Source organism: Apteryx mantelli, chromosome 12 (assembly GCF_036417845.1).
Source record: "Apteryx mantelli isolate bAptMan1 chromosome 12, bAptMan1.hap1, whole genome shotgun sequence".
NCBI classification, from domain to species: Eukaryota; Metazoa; Chordata; class Aves; order Apterygiformes; family Apterygidae; genus Apteryx; species Apteryx mantelli.
In genome coordinates this window covers 28,052,996-28,066,155 of record NC_089989.1, presented here as the reverse complement: position 1 = coordinate 28,066,155, position 13,160 = coordinate 28,052,996, and the positions used below count along the sequence as shown (strand labels likewise).

Sequence of the window (13,160 nt, the reverse complement as noted above, 5' to 3'; positions counted from 1 at the left end):
GAGTAGAGGGAGAGTGGGGACTGTCTCCTGCAGCCTTGGGCTGCTACTTTACTTCTGTGCAGATTTTTAGGTTTTATGTTAACATACTTGAAATATAAACAAAAAGACATCAGTTCAGTAGAAGTACCCCTCATTTAAACATGGTTATTTGGGTAAGTAGGCTAAAGTTAGTAGCATCTTGCAGTATTTATATATGCACAGAAAAGTTCTTAGTTTCTCTGTAACAGTGTTGTTATTCCAATTCAGGAAAAAGAAAACAGGGGGGAAAAAAAAAAGCATCACAGTTTTGGTTCTGGGTTGTGTTGGATTTTCTTTTAATGCTTTTTGCAAGAATTTGTGATCTTTCTCATTCTCTGACTTTCATTTTCCATCTCCGTCTTCCTTACTCCCCCTATCTGTAAAACTATTTGCTCTTGAGCATTACTGGGTATAAAACAATCTCACAGTAAAACGAGAAGTTATGCTGCACGGTTTCTGTCGTTCAGTGCCTAAAGCATCTGAGCTGGGAAGATCTCGCGCGCTGGCAGTTCTCCCTGCTTCCTCGCTGGTTCGCACAAAGGCTGGGCGCCTGCGGGTGGAAGGAAAACCTCTTTGCTTGCTCGGGCTGTTCCCAGCGGCCTCACAAAAGCAGGCTTTCTTTGGGCTCTTTTCTCTGGGGCTCCTGGCGTTCCCCGGCACAAGGTGCAACGCCAAGGCGACCGGGCTGGTGAGACCGGCGGGGCAGTCGCGTGAGCAGGGAGCAGGGTGCTCGGCTCGGTCCTGCTGGGCTGCTCAAGTGGGGTTTGGCGGGGTCTCTCTGCTTCTCCCACCCAGCGCCCCCGCAGCAGCCCCCCAGGCAGAACTGTGCATCAGTTACAGACTGTTTTTGCCAAGAGTCCTAACTTTGCTTTATTTTTAATTCCAGAAATTTAAGGAGTATTTGAATGGCAGTAACCTTATCACCAAGCTGCAGGCTAAACATGACTTACTGAAGCAGACTCTGGGAGAAGGTGAGTCACAGGGTTAGGTCCAGAGGGAAACCTCCCATCACCCACGGCAGTCTTAAACCAGGCCTTTGGCTTTGAGTCTTACCTGCTGTTCTTGTTTTCCTGAGCGACTGATCGTCTCTGTGGTTGCTTTAGAATACTGAGTTTAACCAGTGACACGAAAAATCATTATTTCCCTGGCTCATTGTTCTTTTCCACCTTTCTGTGGGAGTGTGTATATTTGTTTGAAACTTATGCTTTGAATCTTATACTTTGAATTTGTTTGAATCTTATATTGTCTGCAAAAGTGCTGCATTACTGCTCCAGCAGCAAAGAGGTTCCCACCCACATCTGTGCCGTTGTCTTTTTCCTTTCTCTCGCCCTTCTTCCCAGCTCAGTGCAGCCCTAAACAGATGCATTTTCTTGCCGTTGATGCTAGGCTTCTGTGCTAATTTGTCAGCAGCCTTGCTGATTTAAGAGGCCCTTTGTCCCCTTGGCCATAGGTTACTGTCCCTGTCACTGTCCTGATTTATATGTGACTTGCTCTAAAGTGATCCTTGTTTTTAGAACTAACTTTTTTATAGCAAGCTTTTCTTACCCCAGATAATTTCCCAAGTGTGGTTTAGAGCACAGGCACGCAAAGAGCAGGCTTAACACACCCGGGAGGGCACTAACTTCTGAGGGCGGCAGGAGCACACGGCTCAGGTGGGGACCTCTTCAACGGGATCCATCGCTGGTGATCGCGGTGTGCAACCACGGCCCCAGAGAGAGGTTTTTAGCTCTTTTAAAGGGTTTTAAAAATTACATTCTTTCCAGCATGAAGGACCTGGAGTTAGAATCCTGATTCTCCAACAGGAGAGAATATATTTAGATTAAAATGCCTATATCTATATTTTAAAGATAAACAGTCCGTGGGCTTGTTTTAACAATACAAAAACTGGACTCCTCATCTCAAAGTAAAAAAACAAGTTTTTGTTAGCTATTATGCCAAACATATTTCTCTGCCAAATTTATTTAGCCTTAAAATCCACCTTCTACTCAGATCCTGTGATATGTTCCATTCAGTGAACACTGAGCCATGTCTAAAGGAAGAAATGTAAATATAAAGAAAGCCGCAAGGGTAGATACATAGGGTCTCATTAACGTATTTCTTTTCCCAGAAATTTCAGTACACTGTATAGCTGCCTTCACCGCTCAGCACCCTGCAAGGGCAGGTGACTAGCAACCCCTTTACATCCTAACTGAGGCAGTCCGGTATTTCGTACCAGTGTGGGTGTGGATCGCGTTAGATGCAGTCCGTTACTACGTACTGCCGGACAGATCTCCCGGCAGTGGTTTCTGAATTCAGGCTTTGACATACGCAAGGTGGATGAAGCGTGTGGTTAGCAGAAATTGGAGCTGTCTAAGCTCGTCCCGGAGATCACAGATGTTAATGCAGGCAACGGGGCTGTGTAATGGAGACAGTGCAAGGACTCTTCTATAGATCAGTGCAAAAAGCGATTAATCTCTTGAAGACGCTGTTCTTCTACACAAAAGCACCGTTGCCTTACTTAGGAGGGAAAGTGCAGCGTTAGTCATGTTCATTCATTGAGAGTTGTGTGAAAGCAGCCATGGAACATTTTCACATGAAAACTTTCAGAATTTTCTTCCAGGTCATGGGATCATACTGCTATGTAGACATTCAGCAAATATTTAGCCCAGAAATGTAGAAGGCTGTGTTTCAGCATGGACTGGTTCTCACTAGAATGAAGTCTGGATTTGCAAAGTATTTGCTGTGGAATTCTTTGCTTTTTCAGTGAGGAATTGGCTGCAAGCTTGGTTTCTGCAGGTGCCAAGGGAGAGCAGGAAGGAGGAATGTGTAGCCAAATGGTTCCTTTTATGTGCCTTAAAAAAAGGAAGAATAAATCAGCTTTCCTGGCCTTGGGAGAAGGGCACAAACAGCGTGTGAAATTAGTTTACACTTTTTTCAGTAGACTGACAAATACTTCAAAAAATGAACAGATCTTGTCATTGGTGATATCCTGCCATTTATATAAATACAGGCACTAAAAATACACGAAGGGAAAGAGAATATTGACAGCCAGAATAGAGTCTGCCTGATCATGATTAGATGGACTGTTATCTCATAGGAAAAGCTAAGGAACCAAGTACTCCGCTGTATTCAGATGCTATTAGTGGTCCTCCATGAGGCAGTTGGATAATCTCAGCTTCCTCCCCAGGGGCTTTAGCCCTTATCAGACTACCCCTTTCCAATTTGAATTTGGCCAATCTCCAGCTAGTGTAAATGAGCACTTATTGCAGAGGACCTGCAGTGCATCTGGTTATTTTTTACAAGATGGGCTTCATATTGCAAATAAGCCTTTAATGCCAGTGGGAATCAAAGGCACTTTCCCTCTCTTGTGACCAATCCTTGGACTTCTGGGATGTCTCTTAGGGGCAGTGGGCTCGCTTAACAACTGGCTTCACATCTTCTGTCGCCTGCAGGAGCTTCAGGCACTTTCAGTTTGTCTTTTGCCGCAAACAATTAACTTAGTGCTTAAAGAACCAAAAGCATGTGTGTGAGTGTTTGCGCATGTGCGTTTTATAACTCATTTTCTGGTAACTGATGGGGAGAAATGATAGAGACTTATGTGTGTTTTTCTTTCTAGGTGAAAGAGCTGAGTGTGGAACAACCAGGTGAGACGTTTCTTCAATTTCGTCTGCTTTTTGGGAAGGGTCTTTGGCTCACTTCGGCAAAAGGAGGGTGGCTGTGGAAAAGGTAGTTTGCTTTGTTGTCAGTTGACACAGCTTGGAGAGGTTGGGATTTAACTATCTTCCAGCTGCCGTGCGCTGGGAAGCTGGAGGCAAACCCAAGCTCCTGCTTCTCGGCTGCGTTGTTTTAAGTGGATTAATTAGAATGATGACAAACAGGCTCTTGTTTTTGCTGCAGTGTAATTTCTAGCTGACTAGCTCTGAAGTGCCTGGAAGTGCTGTGTCAGCACGGTGCATTGCGGTGCCTTGACAGACACAGCTGAGGCTGAGTTGTGTCCAGGCAACACAAGCGCGCCTACCTGCTCCCTGCCATCCCAGTTCATTTCAGGACTTTGATATGCCACCTAAAAGCCTCTCCCAGCTCTGGCTCCTTTGCCTAGGAGCACGGAGAGTGCTGATATTCCGGGGCTTTTATCCCCCTACATCAGGAGTTAGTGTGAGGGGTGGATGTAGCAGGGAGGAGCCTTTGATCCGTGTCCAGCCCACGGAGCGTTTGCACAGAGCTCTAGCGGCTTCCTGTGATTGCGTTGCTTTCGTAACAGTAAGACGCGAGCCGGCAAAGCCTCTAAACATATCTCCAGAACTTGTAGGAGCTCTGCGTTATCTTTTTACAACCCTATTTTAGTGCTTAATAAATCTGCAATACCAGCAAGTTGTCCCCATTCCATGCTAGAAATGCCGAAGCAGATGGTGACGCCTGGGCTCCTTTTCCAGGCAGGAAAAGAGGCGGCATTAGCAGAGGGCGTAAGGCAGCAGGGTGCCTTGATCTGCTGCCTTCTGGCTCGAGGTGAACCGTGCTGCGAGGCGACAGGCCTGAGAGTGGCGTCAGCCCCCCCGGGGTGTCCGGGCAAGGTGTCTTTCACGCCCCACGCGGGCTGGGCCGTGGGACGTGCAGACATCGTGCTAACCTTGCATGGGGAGCATTCGTAACTCAGCCCCTAAGGGTGACGGAGGCACGGAGGGGCCGTAGCCGTTAGCCCCCGCCGTTAGCCAGATGGGCAGGGGCCAGTCCTCGAGCTACAAGGGCCCCAGCCTTGCTCTGCTCGTGTACCGCCGCAGTCGCGTCCCGGGGAGTCGCTTGTAGCCGCGCTGCAGGAGGCATCTGCTTGCCTGGCCGGCGTGCACCCCAGCTGGCCGTTGACTTCTGAGACCTGTGCTCTCAGGTCCTTTTCAGATCACCGGTTATGCCAGCAGCTCCTGCTCCCTAATCACTGCCTTTCCCAGGAGATCCTCAAAAAAACCCGTCTGAAGCCAGCTGCCATGCAGCGTTCTCTAAGACCTGAAATGCCCCAGATGTGTTTGCATTCACATGGCAGGAGAGGGGTTGCAGATGCAGTCTGTAAGTTGAGCTCTGATCCTTTAGGTGTACCAGGCAGGGTTATCTGCTGAACTGACTGATGAAAGGACACCAAAACCAAAACAAGTAGGGAAAATTGTACTGAGAGTTGGGTCCTGGGTACTTTCTTTATCAGGAGCGGGTGTTATTGCAGGCCAAAATAATCAAGGGAGCGAATAACAGCCTCCTACGTGCGGGCTGATGGCACAGCTCCCTGCTGCTTCTGTTTGCTTTTGTTTCAGCATTTGCTTTTACTCCACAAAGGAAAATAAACAGGAGAAATTCTCTGTTTTGTGCACAGCAGCACTGTATGTGTTGTCAGAACAACCTTCCCGCCAGCAGGTTGGAGTCGGAGCGCCCCGGCCTCGCTGCTCCAGGGCATCGTGCAGCGAGAGGGGATTGCACAGCAGCAAACATCCCTGGCTTCCCCTGGGCTGCAGCATGTGGCTGCTCAGCTGAGGGGCAGAGGGGCACTTCCCTGGACAGCAGTCACTTCTGCTCCTCAGCTGCCAGTTCAAAAAATGCTTATAAGGTGTAAGAGCGTAGAGTCAAATTGTTTCTTTCAGTTAAAGGCACTTGGTTAAGGTACCAGTGGATCACAGTTATCACCTTTGCATCGTAGGCTTTTGTAAAATGTACGTGTCCATTCAGCTTGGCTCTGTGAGAACTTTTGCATGACGGCTCCTAGCACTGATTTTGTCTGCGGTCATGATCTCTCCTCCCCTACAGGCATTGATGTAGCCAGAGGTAGAGGACAGATTGGAACTTGGTTATAGAATTTACTATTTATGCTATTTTTCTCCCTCTTATAGATCTAGGTACTTTATCTTACATCTTTAATTGTCAGAAGAAGAAATCAAAGTGTGAACAATGTTTTTGATAAGTGGCCATCCAAAATCCTGACCACTGCACTAAAATAAGCCACACGTTTCCATGGCCTCATGTGCAGAAGCAACGGGCATCCGTAACCCTTGCTGAAGTCAGTAGGGTCTTCAAGACCTGTTGCCCCCTGCTAATGAGGTCCTCGGTCACTAGCTGGTCGGGGGTAGGGTTGCACCACTTTCTGGTGTGGGTGCCTGCCTTTTGGGTTTCTGCGGAGTGCCTGGTGGGTTCTGTGCTGCACACCTTGCCTCGAAGTTGTGGGCTTGCTCGTGTGCGTTGACTGGCTCACTTTTTGTTGCATTTGGTTTCGGTTTTCTTTTTTCTTTTTTTTTTAATCTTGGGATCCCGGGTTTTGCAGGAAATAGACTGGCTACTTTGCGAGTGCCAGAAGGATTGAAGGCCACATCCCTGTGAATGTCTCCCAAACAAAAGTTAGGTACAGAGAGGTGGAGGTGTCCCCACTTCCCTTCCCCTTGCTGTCTAAGAGTAGAATGAGGGCCATTTGGGAATAAACAGGATTTTCCCTGTGTTTTCCTGAGGCTAACTGTGGCTTACTTCGGTTCTGTCAAGGAATCGGTTGAACCTTTTAGGTGTTCTTAGTGCTCGTTCGGGATGACAGAGCGCTGAACTGGTGTAAGCAGCAGGTAAATGTTAACGTCCCTGCTGAGCACCAGTGCCCGTCATTTTACTTCTCAAATGTCATCCCTGGTACTCGCACAAACGCTGAGCAGCAGCTGTGATACACGGCATCTCGGGGGAGAGTTAGATGTGCAGACCGTGGGTGCCACGCGCAGTTGCAACCAGCAGCGTTTAGCAGCTTTATTATTCCCTGGCTTGAATGAAGCAAGTTCTGCACGAAGAAAACTCCTAGTCACGATTCCTTCACTAAGACTGGTTGTCAGCTTAGCTTATTGCTGTGTCCCTGTCTGATTTCTGGAGGTGACTGCTTTTTATGGTAAGGACCAGGACTCTTCAGGAAGGGTGCAGAGTGTGCTGGGAGCCAAATGTCTAGTCCTCGCAGAGGGATTTTTCCGTTTGATTTATTCTTTTTATTTCCGGTCATAACCTTTAAGATCTCGCCCTGTCATTGTATTTATGTTGGTGTTTTGTTGATTTCTTTTGTTCCATTTTCTCCCAGGCCCCCATGTCTTCCCCCTAAACCACAGAAAATGAGGAGACCTAGGCCTCTCTCAGTCTATAATCATAAACTCTTTAACGGCAATATGGAAACGTTCATTAAGGTACTTGCTGACTAACAGTAAGAGTTTATGAACGCTACAAATGTAATGGTGGCTCGTCTTTCCTAATTGCTGACGCTTTCCTTTCTCGAACGTGGTCCTTCTAACCCCACCTGCACACAGTTAGCATGGCTGGTACGCTCCGAGCCTCAGTGAAGACGTCTCTCCGCGGCTGTTCCCCGTGGCAGTGCGTTCCTCACGTAGCCTGTCACGTTAGTGTCCGCGCAGACCGGCCCGAGGGACTTTTCTGAAGATCAAGCAGGGGGAAAAAACCCAACCTTGAAAGGTCACGCTGTTTAGGTTGATGGAGCCCTTTGTGTTTGAGGAATGGAGCTGCCGTGAAAGGAAGAGCAAGAAACGCTCGTTCCCCTCTTCCCCGGGCAGCTGGGCACCTTGAGGTGGGGAAACCACCGACAAGTCAACGGTGTCCCCAAAGGCGGCGGATGCCCAGCGATGTGCTGCCTAGGAACCTCAACAACGTCCCACCACCACCTTTGCAGAGCGCTGGTGTGTCCCCTCCCCACCATGGCGGTGCGAAAAGATAAAATGACTCAAACTCAGCAAATCAGACTTCCCTTGAAACACTGTGTATCTGGGTGGCTGTGGGAGAGGGAAAATGTTCTAGTCTGCTCCCTAAAAAATGATAAAATAAAAATCAGCCCAGTCAGTTCATCTCGGAGCCAACCGCGATAACGGACCGACGTCCTCTAATACAACTGAGTACTTGCAGTCTTGAAAAGCTGCCTTCCTCTCCCGTCACAAAGGGAATTAATTTGCACAGAAAACAAGAATCGCATGTCATTCCAGAGTCAGTGAGCCTCTCCTTTGAAAGCACGTTACCTTTTAATACTCCAGAAAATGAGATACTAGTAGTAAGAAGCTTACATGCTGACTTAGGCCCAAGTCAGCAGTCCGTCCTCACTCCGCAAAATACATAATCTTGTGCCTAAGTCCGGTCCTGTGCTTAAGCACTTTGCTTCAACACCCAGAACTCGCAGGCCGTCTGGAGGGAGGGAAGTGCAATGGTGCTTCCTTCGCATTCATCTTCCAACACCGGAGCAAAATGACTCCCGAATGGCTGCTGAGTGGTTTCCTCCTAGCCATCAGTGACCGCTGCTCTTTGATATGTACAGCATCAGCTTGGTGAAGGGGGACCAAAATATGTTCTTTACCTGAATTAGGCTGAACTTGGAATAACTGAGCTGACCCAGAAGAATCCCAGGGGAGGAGGGCCTTTGGTCGTGTTAGTCCCAGGAAATTACCCAGAAGGAGAGTAATAATGAGATTTGGACATGGGGTTTATCCCAAAGGATGCATCCGGTTGTCGAACTCTCAGTCCTCCAGAATCCAGCCTTTATCATTGCCTGGTTGCCGGAAAGATTTTCAGAGAAAGTGATGCAATTCCAATTGCTCAGATTTTAAGCCTGTACTGAAGAGAGTGCTAGTGAAAATACTGTAAGAAAAAGAGAGAGAAAATGTTGGGTTAGGTAAACTAATAGGCATAGTCCAGCTCTGATTTATTCCCTTACACTCTTTTAGTGCCACCGTAAGCCTAAAAGCAGTATTTATAAATGGTGCACTGTCGCAAGTAATAAACAGGCCAGACTGACAAAGCCATTAATCTCTTTAATACCTGTAATTACTCCTTGCTTAAACTGATTTTTAAAAAACTAATACTTATTAAAGCCCAGCCTGTTAAATATTGCTGAGGAGGAATTAGCTGCGCTGGAAATGCCTCTGAACGGAGTGGTGTCCCGCGCGGCGCGGAGGGTCCCCGGAGGCGCTCCCGCGGGAGCATCTTTGTGCCGGCGGAGGCTGCCCTCCTTCCCTGCAGCAGCGCGAGCCGTGCGGAGAGGCAGCCTGCACAACGCGGGACGTGCGGAGAGAGAGGCGGCTTCTGTCCGTCACTGAGGCTCGGCGCAGCACCTGACCGGGGAGGGAGGCGGGGAGGGTGGACAGCCCGAGAGCCTGCAGCCGTCCTTGCTGAGCTGCCATTGCATTTGAGCGTTCATGGCCTCCGAAAGATATACTTAACCTTTAACTGAACTTATCCTTGCTTAATCTTTTCTTTTTCTCCCGCTCTGCTGCTTTTTTGTGTTCTCAGAGGAAGAAGGAATGCGCGAACGAGAAATCAGGTATTTACTAGAGGCCCGTCTCCGAGACGGACTAAATTAACCAGGGAGATGGCACCGTACCCTGCTGGAAAAACCAGCAACCAGGCAAAGCCCCTAAGGAATATAAGCGTCCACTTACGAAGCCAAACACATCTGCAGACTTTCCCCAGCTCCCTCCACGGGGGCCTGGGGGGGAAGCGGCTTCAGCACAACGGCCCAGACTCGCTGTCGGGTCGGGCGCAAGCAGTTCGGTTCAGCTGCCCTTTCCGTGGCGCCTGCTGGCAGCGGCCCTTTCTTCAGGGGGCAATGCCCTTGCAAGCTCTGCGACGCAAAGCTTCGTCAGGCAGGTGTAGCCCAGGTTTGGTTTTGGCTCACAACTGCGCCTTTGAAATGGAGTGGCCGTGATCCAGTTGCAGCAGTCCCCTATCTCAACCGGATAACGAGCAAGAGGGTTTAGCGCACTTAGTGACAGCTTTTTTGCGAATAACTGGCTGCACCTAGTGTATTCAGCACCGTTTGGCTTTGTGCGTAGCGCCTCCTTTTCTTGCCTATCCTCTCACTAAACTCAATGGCACTGATTTTCAAATCTGAGTTTTTGCAATCTTTAATACGTTTCCGGTACATTGTTATCAATAAACCAGTAAGATTTGACTTTCTTTTTTTCTTTCTTGAAGGATTCAGGACAGGCTATTCCGCTTGTAGTAGAAAGCTGCATTCGTTACATCAATTTGTATGGTAAGTGAATTCAGTCATATCAGTAGAAGCTTTCTGCTAAAGAAATTAAGTACTTGCAGTTAGCAGTGAAGTGTAATAGAGATGCCTTCAGCCCGAGCTGCATGGGCTCAGGTTATAATTATAATAGCATTGACTATGATGTAACGTTGGATGAGTGACAAATATTTAGGTCCTGTTAGTACTTATTCAGGTTAAATTGTTTGCTTAGGCCCCAGGCCAATAGGAGCTCTTCCAGCGCTTTGATCTAGGGGGCCCTGATTGGAGATTATGGGTAGAAATGGATTTTATATACTGTATACTGTTCCTTTCTTCTCCCTTACATGCATGGAGAAGGAGACATGCCTCCATCCGTATAGGACCTATCAGTGCCTATAGCTACAACAGAAAACCCTCTCAAAGGACATGCTGCATGAGATGCTTCAAGGTGGCCGTGCCACACGCCCTGCCGGCCACCGCCTCCAAGCCACGCGGTTTGTCTCCGTTTAGTGTCACCCCGTTCAGGTGTCACCTGCTCCTACTTCAGAAATCAGTCGTTTTTTCCCCCACTGCAGCACTTATCGAAAGGGAGCCTCCAGGGCTGTTTTTCGCCGTGGATTTTGACACGCAAGGGCAAGGAGGCTCTGCATCAGCCCTGTGGCTGTGTTTGTCTAGTGCTGCACTGGTCAATATGGAAAATCAGTACAGGACTTTGATCCATAACTAACTTCTGTCCAAGGACCTTCCTGTTCATGAAGTGTGAGCTCTGTGGAGCACAAGCTCTTCAGATGCATCTACTTTTAGTTTCCACTGTTCTCTACCAAAAAGTAGTGTATTGTGTTGAGTGTCACCCATTAAATCTCCTCAGATTTCAGTAAAACTAAACAATTGACTTATTAAGGTTTGAAGTTGTTTCCAACACTGTTGTACAGATCTTTTAAAAAAAAAAAAAAAAAAATTTGTTCTTTTCCAGGCCTTCAGCAACAGGGTATTTTTAGAGTTCCTGGCTCTCAGGTTGAAGTCAATGACATCAAGAATTCATTTGAAAGAGGTATGCTGCCATGGTGTGCAGACAGCAGCTAGGACACTGACACTGACCCTTTCCTTCTGTGCATCTGGGGAGCAGAGATTGTTGGTGGGAATTTCCGTGTGTGCTGGGTGCTGGTATGGTTCATTAGATGTTTTGTGTATCCCATGCTAAAGGCTTATCTGTTACGAGGAACTAGGAAGTTTTCTCCCCTTCTAGATATCCTAGCGTTGTGCCTCCAGCAATAGTGAAGAATAATCACTTAAGGAAAGAATATCAAAACAGGGATAGATATAGAGATCCTTTCCACAATCATTAATTAAGAACATGAAAGCCTCAGATGAGAGCCATAAAATAGCCTGAGGGTCCATTTTCAAGGAGCTTTTATCAATTCTCAGGACAGTAAGAGGATAGTAGGAAAGGTCGGAACATTATTTCTGTGCTTTCGATGGTGTGATGGTATTCACATGAAATAATTACATTCACTCTCCTAGCTGGTGGAGTACATCACACGGGGGTTGCGTGAATTTTGCCACCTTCCCACAGCTGTTTGTCAAGGAAGAAGCAGCGTTATCATGTATCTGGTGACAGTGTTGGTTGTGGAGTTGCTAATGATTCTGCTGAGAGAGCAGCATCAAGATTGTAAGACTGGCAGGACAGGGCAGAGCAATCGTGCTTTCACTGGGTGAAGCTGAAGCTGTGAAAGGGACAGTCCAAATGACGGTCCAATCTAACAACATTGGAAGGGTCCAGGTGAAGGTGGCCAGGACAGCAAAGAAGGTTACGGTTGGATTTTCAAAGACCAGAGGATTTGCACATCCAATGTAAGAGGAATCAGTATCCAATCCCTTAGGTTTTGAAAGCTTTTACAGATCTAAGCCAATACAATCCTATCCAGAACCATTCTGTCTATTCCAGGGGCATAACTACATCCTCCAGCCAACCCTGTCTTTTCAGGCTGTCACCTACCAATGTTTAGATCTGCTCAGATCTCTAAGCTGTTGCCTTAAATGGAAAAACGCAATGGTCTGGATACTGTGAAGAACTGATTAATAACATCATCTTCAGGAAAGGTTTAAAATCTCCTTAATAAACTGTGCGCCCATGGTCTCAGCATGATGCTGTGTAACAGAGTACCTTATTAAACTATTCTCTTGCTGAGAAAATGCATAGCATTACCATTCCACACATGGGAGGATTTTCCACTGTGGGTTAGGGAGAAGGACTTACTGTGTTAGTCCAACTTGGCAATAATGCTGGAAATAAAACTCTTCCCTGGGCAGGCGAAGATCCCCTTGCTGATGATCAAAATGAACGTGACATTAACTCAGTGGCTGGAGTCTTGAAGCTGTATTTCCGAGGACTGGAAAACCCTCTCTTTCCTAAGGAAAGGTTTCAAGATTTGATATCTACTATAAGTAAGTACATGTGATGGGTATTCTTGGAGAATAGGGTGGGACAAGAAAAGCATTAAACAGGGTGCAAATAAACCTGAGCTTTGCAGACAGCAGCTTATGCTGTAAGAAGGGCTATAGGGCTTCAATGGAGGTTGTTAGGAAAGGACGTTAAGAGTGTACGTTGTCAGGGATAAGAAGCAGCTGGAGGTGCAGAAGAGGTAAAACATCTTGCTGTGACTGTTTGTAACGTCTTGACATCATGAGTGTCACCGAAGAGTCATCTTCGAGCTTAGGCGCATGGGCTGCACATACAGCAAGCTTGCATGCATGTGTGTTTGGTGGTTGCATGAGGGGACGCTGGTTACTTGAACAGGGTGGGTAACTATCTTGCCTGTACAGGTCTCTCTCTATGCGTCATGGCTATTTCTGTTTATCAAATGTCATGCAGGCATAGCTTCTGGGACCCAAAGGGGTTTTGCTGCCATAACTCACCATCTTCCACAAGACGTAAAGTAGTGGTCAATAACTCTTAGCTAATCAAAAAGCTTCTCTGAACCGTGAACCGTCTGCAAAATTGGGTTCAAGCTCACCCAATTCACCTTTCTCACAGTATTTGCTATTTGCATTTCCTGTCCCAAACAAAACCAGAAAGTGCTTTGTGACATGAGCGGAGGTAGAGGCTGGGGCTTTTTAACCATGAAAAGTCTGGGGTTGCTTCCAGGGGAAGAGTCTGGTTGCT

General features: G+C 47.4%; 1 protein-coding gene across 3 annotated transcripts in view; it reads left to right on the top strand.

The window, feature by feature from the left end:
- The window catches only part of SRGAP3 (SLIT-ROBO Rho GTPase activating protein 3), a 158,730-nt gene that overhangs the window by 127,674 nt on the left and 17,896 nt on the right, over positions 1-13,160 (top strand). For 2 of the 3 annotated variants that reach the window (XM_067303530.1, XM_067303528.1), the window contains exons 10-15: positions 905-989; positions 3,614-3,641; positions 7,073-7,175; positions 9,961-10,021; positions 10,971-11,048; positions 12,308-12,442. In XM_067303530.1, coding sequence (XP_067159631.1) covers positions 905-989; positions 3,614-3,641; positions 7,073-7,175; positions 9,961-10,021; positions 10,971-11,048; positions 12,308-12,442 — 490 coding nt within the window. The remainder of the gene's footprint in view (positions 1-904; positions 990-3,613; positions 3,642-7,072; positions 7,176-9,960; positions 10,022-10,970; positions 11,049-12,307; positions 12,443-13,160) is intronic. The other variant, XM_067303529.1, reaches the window with a different exon arrangement.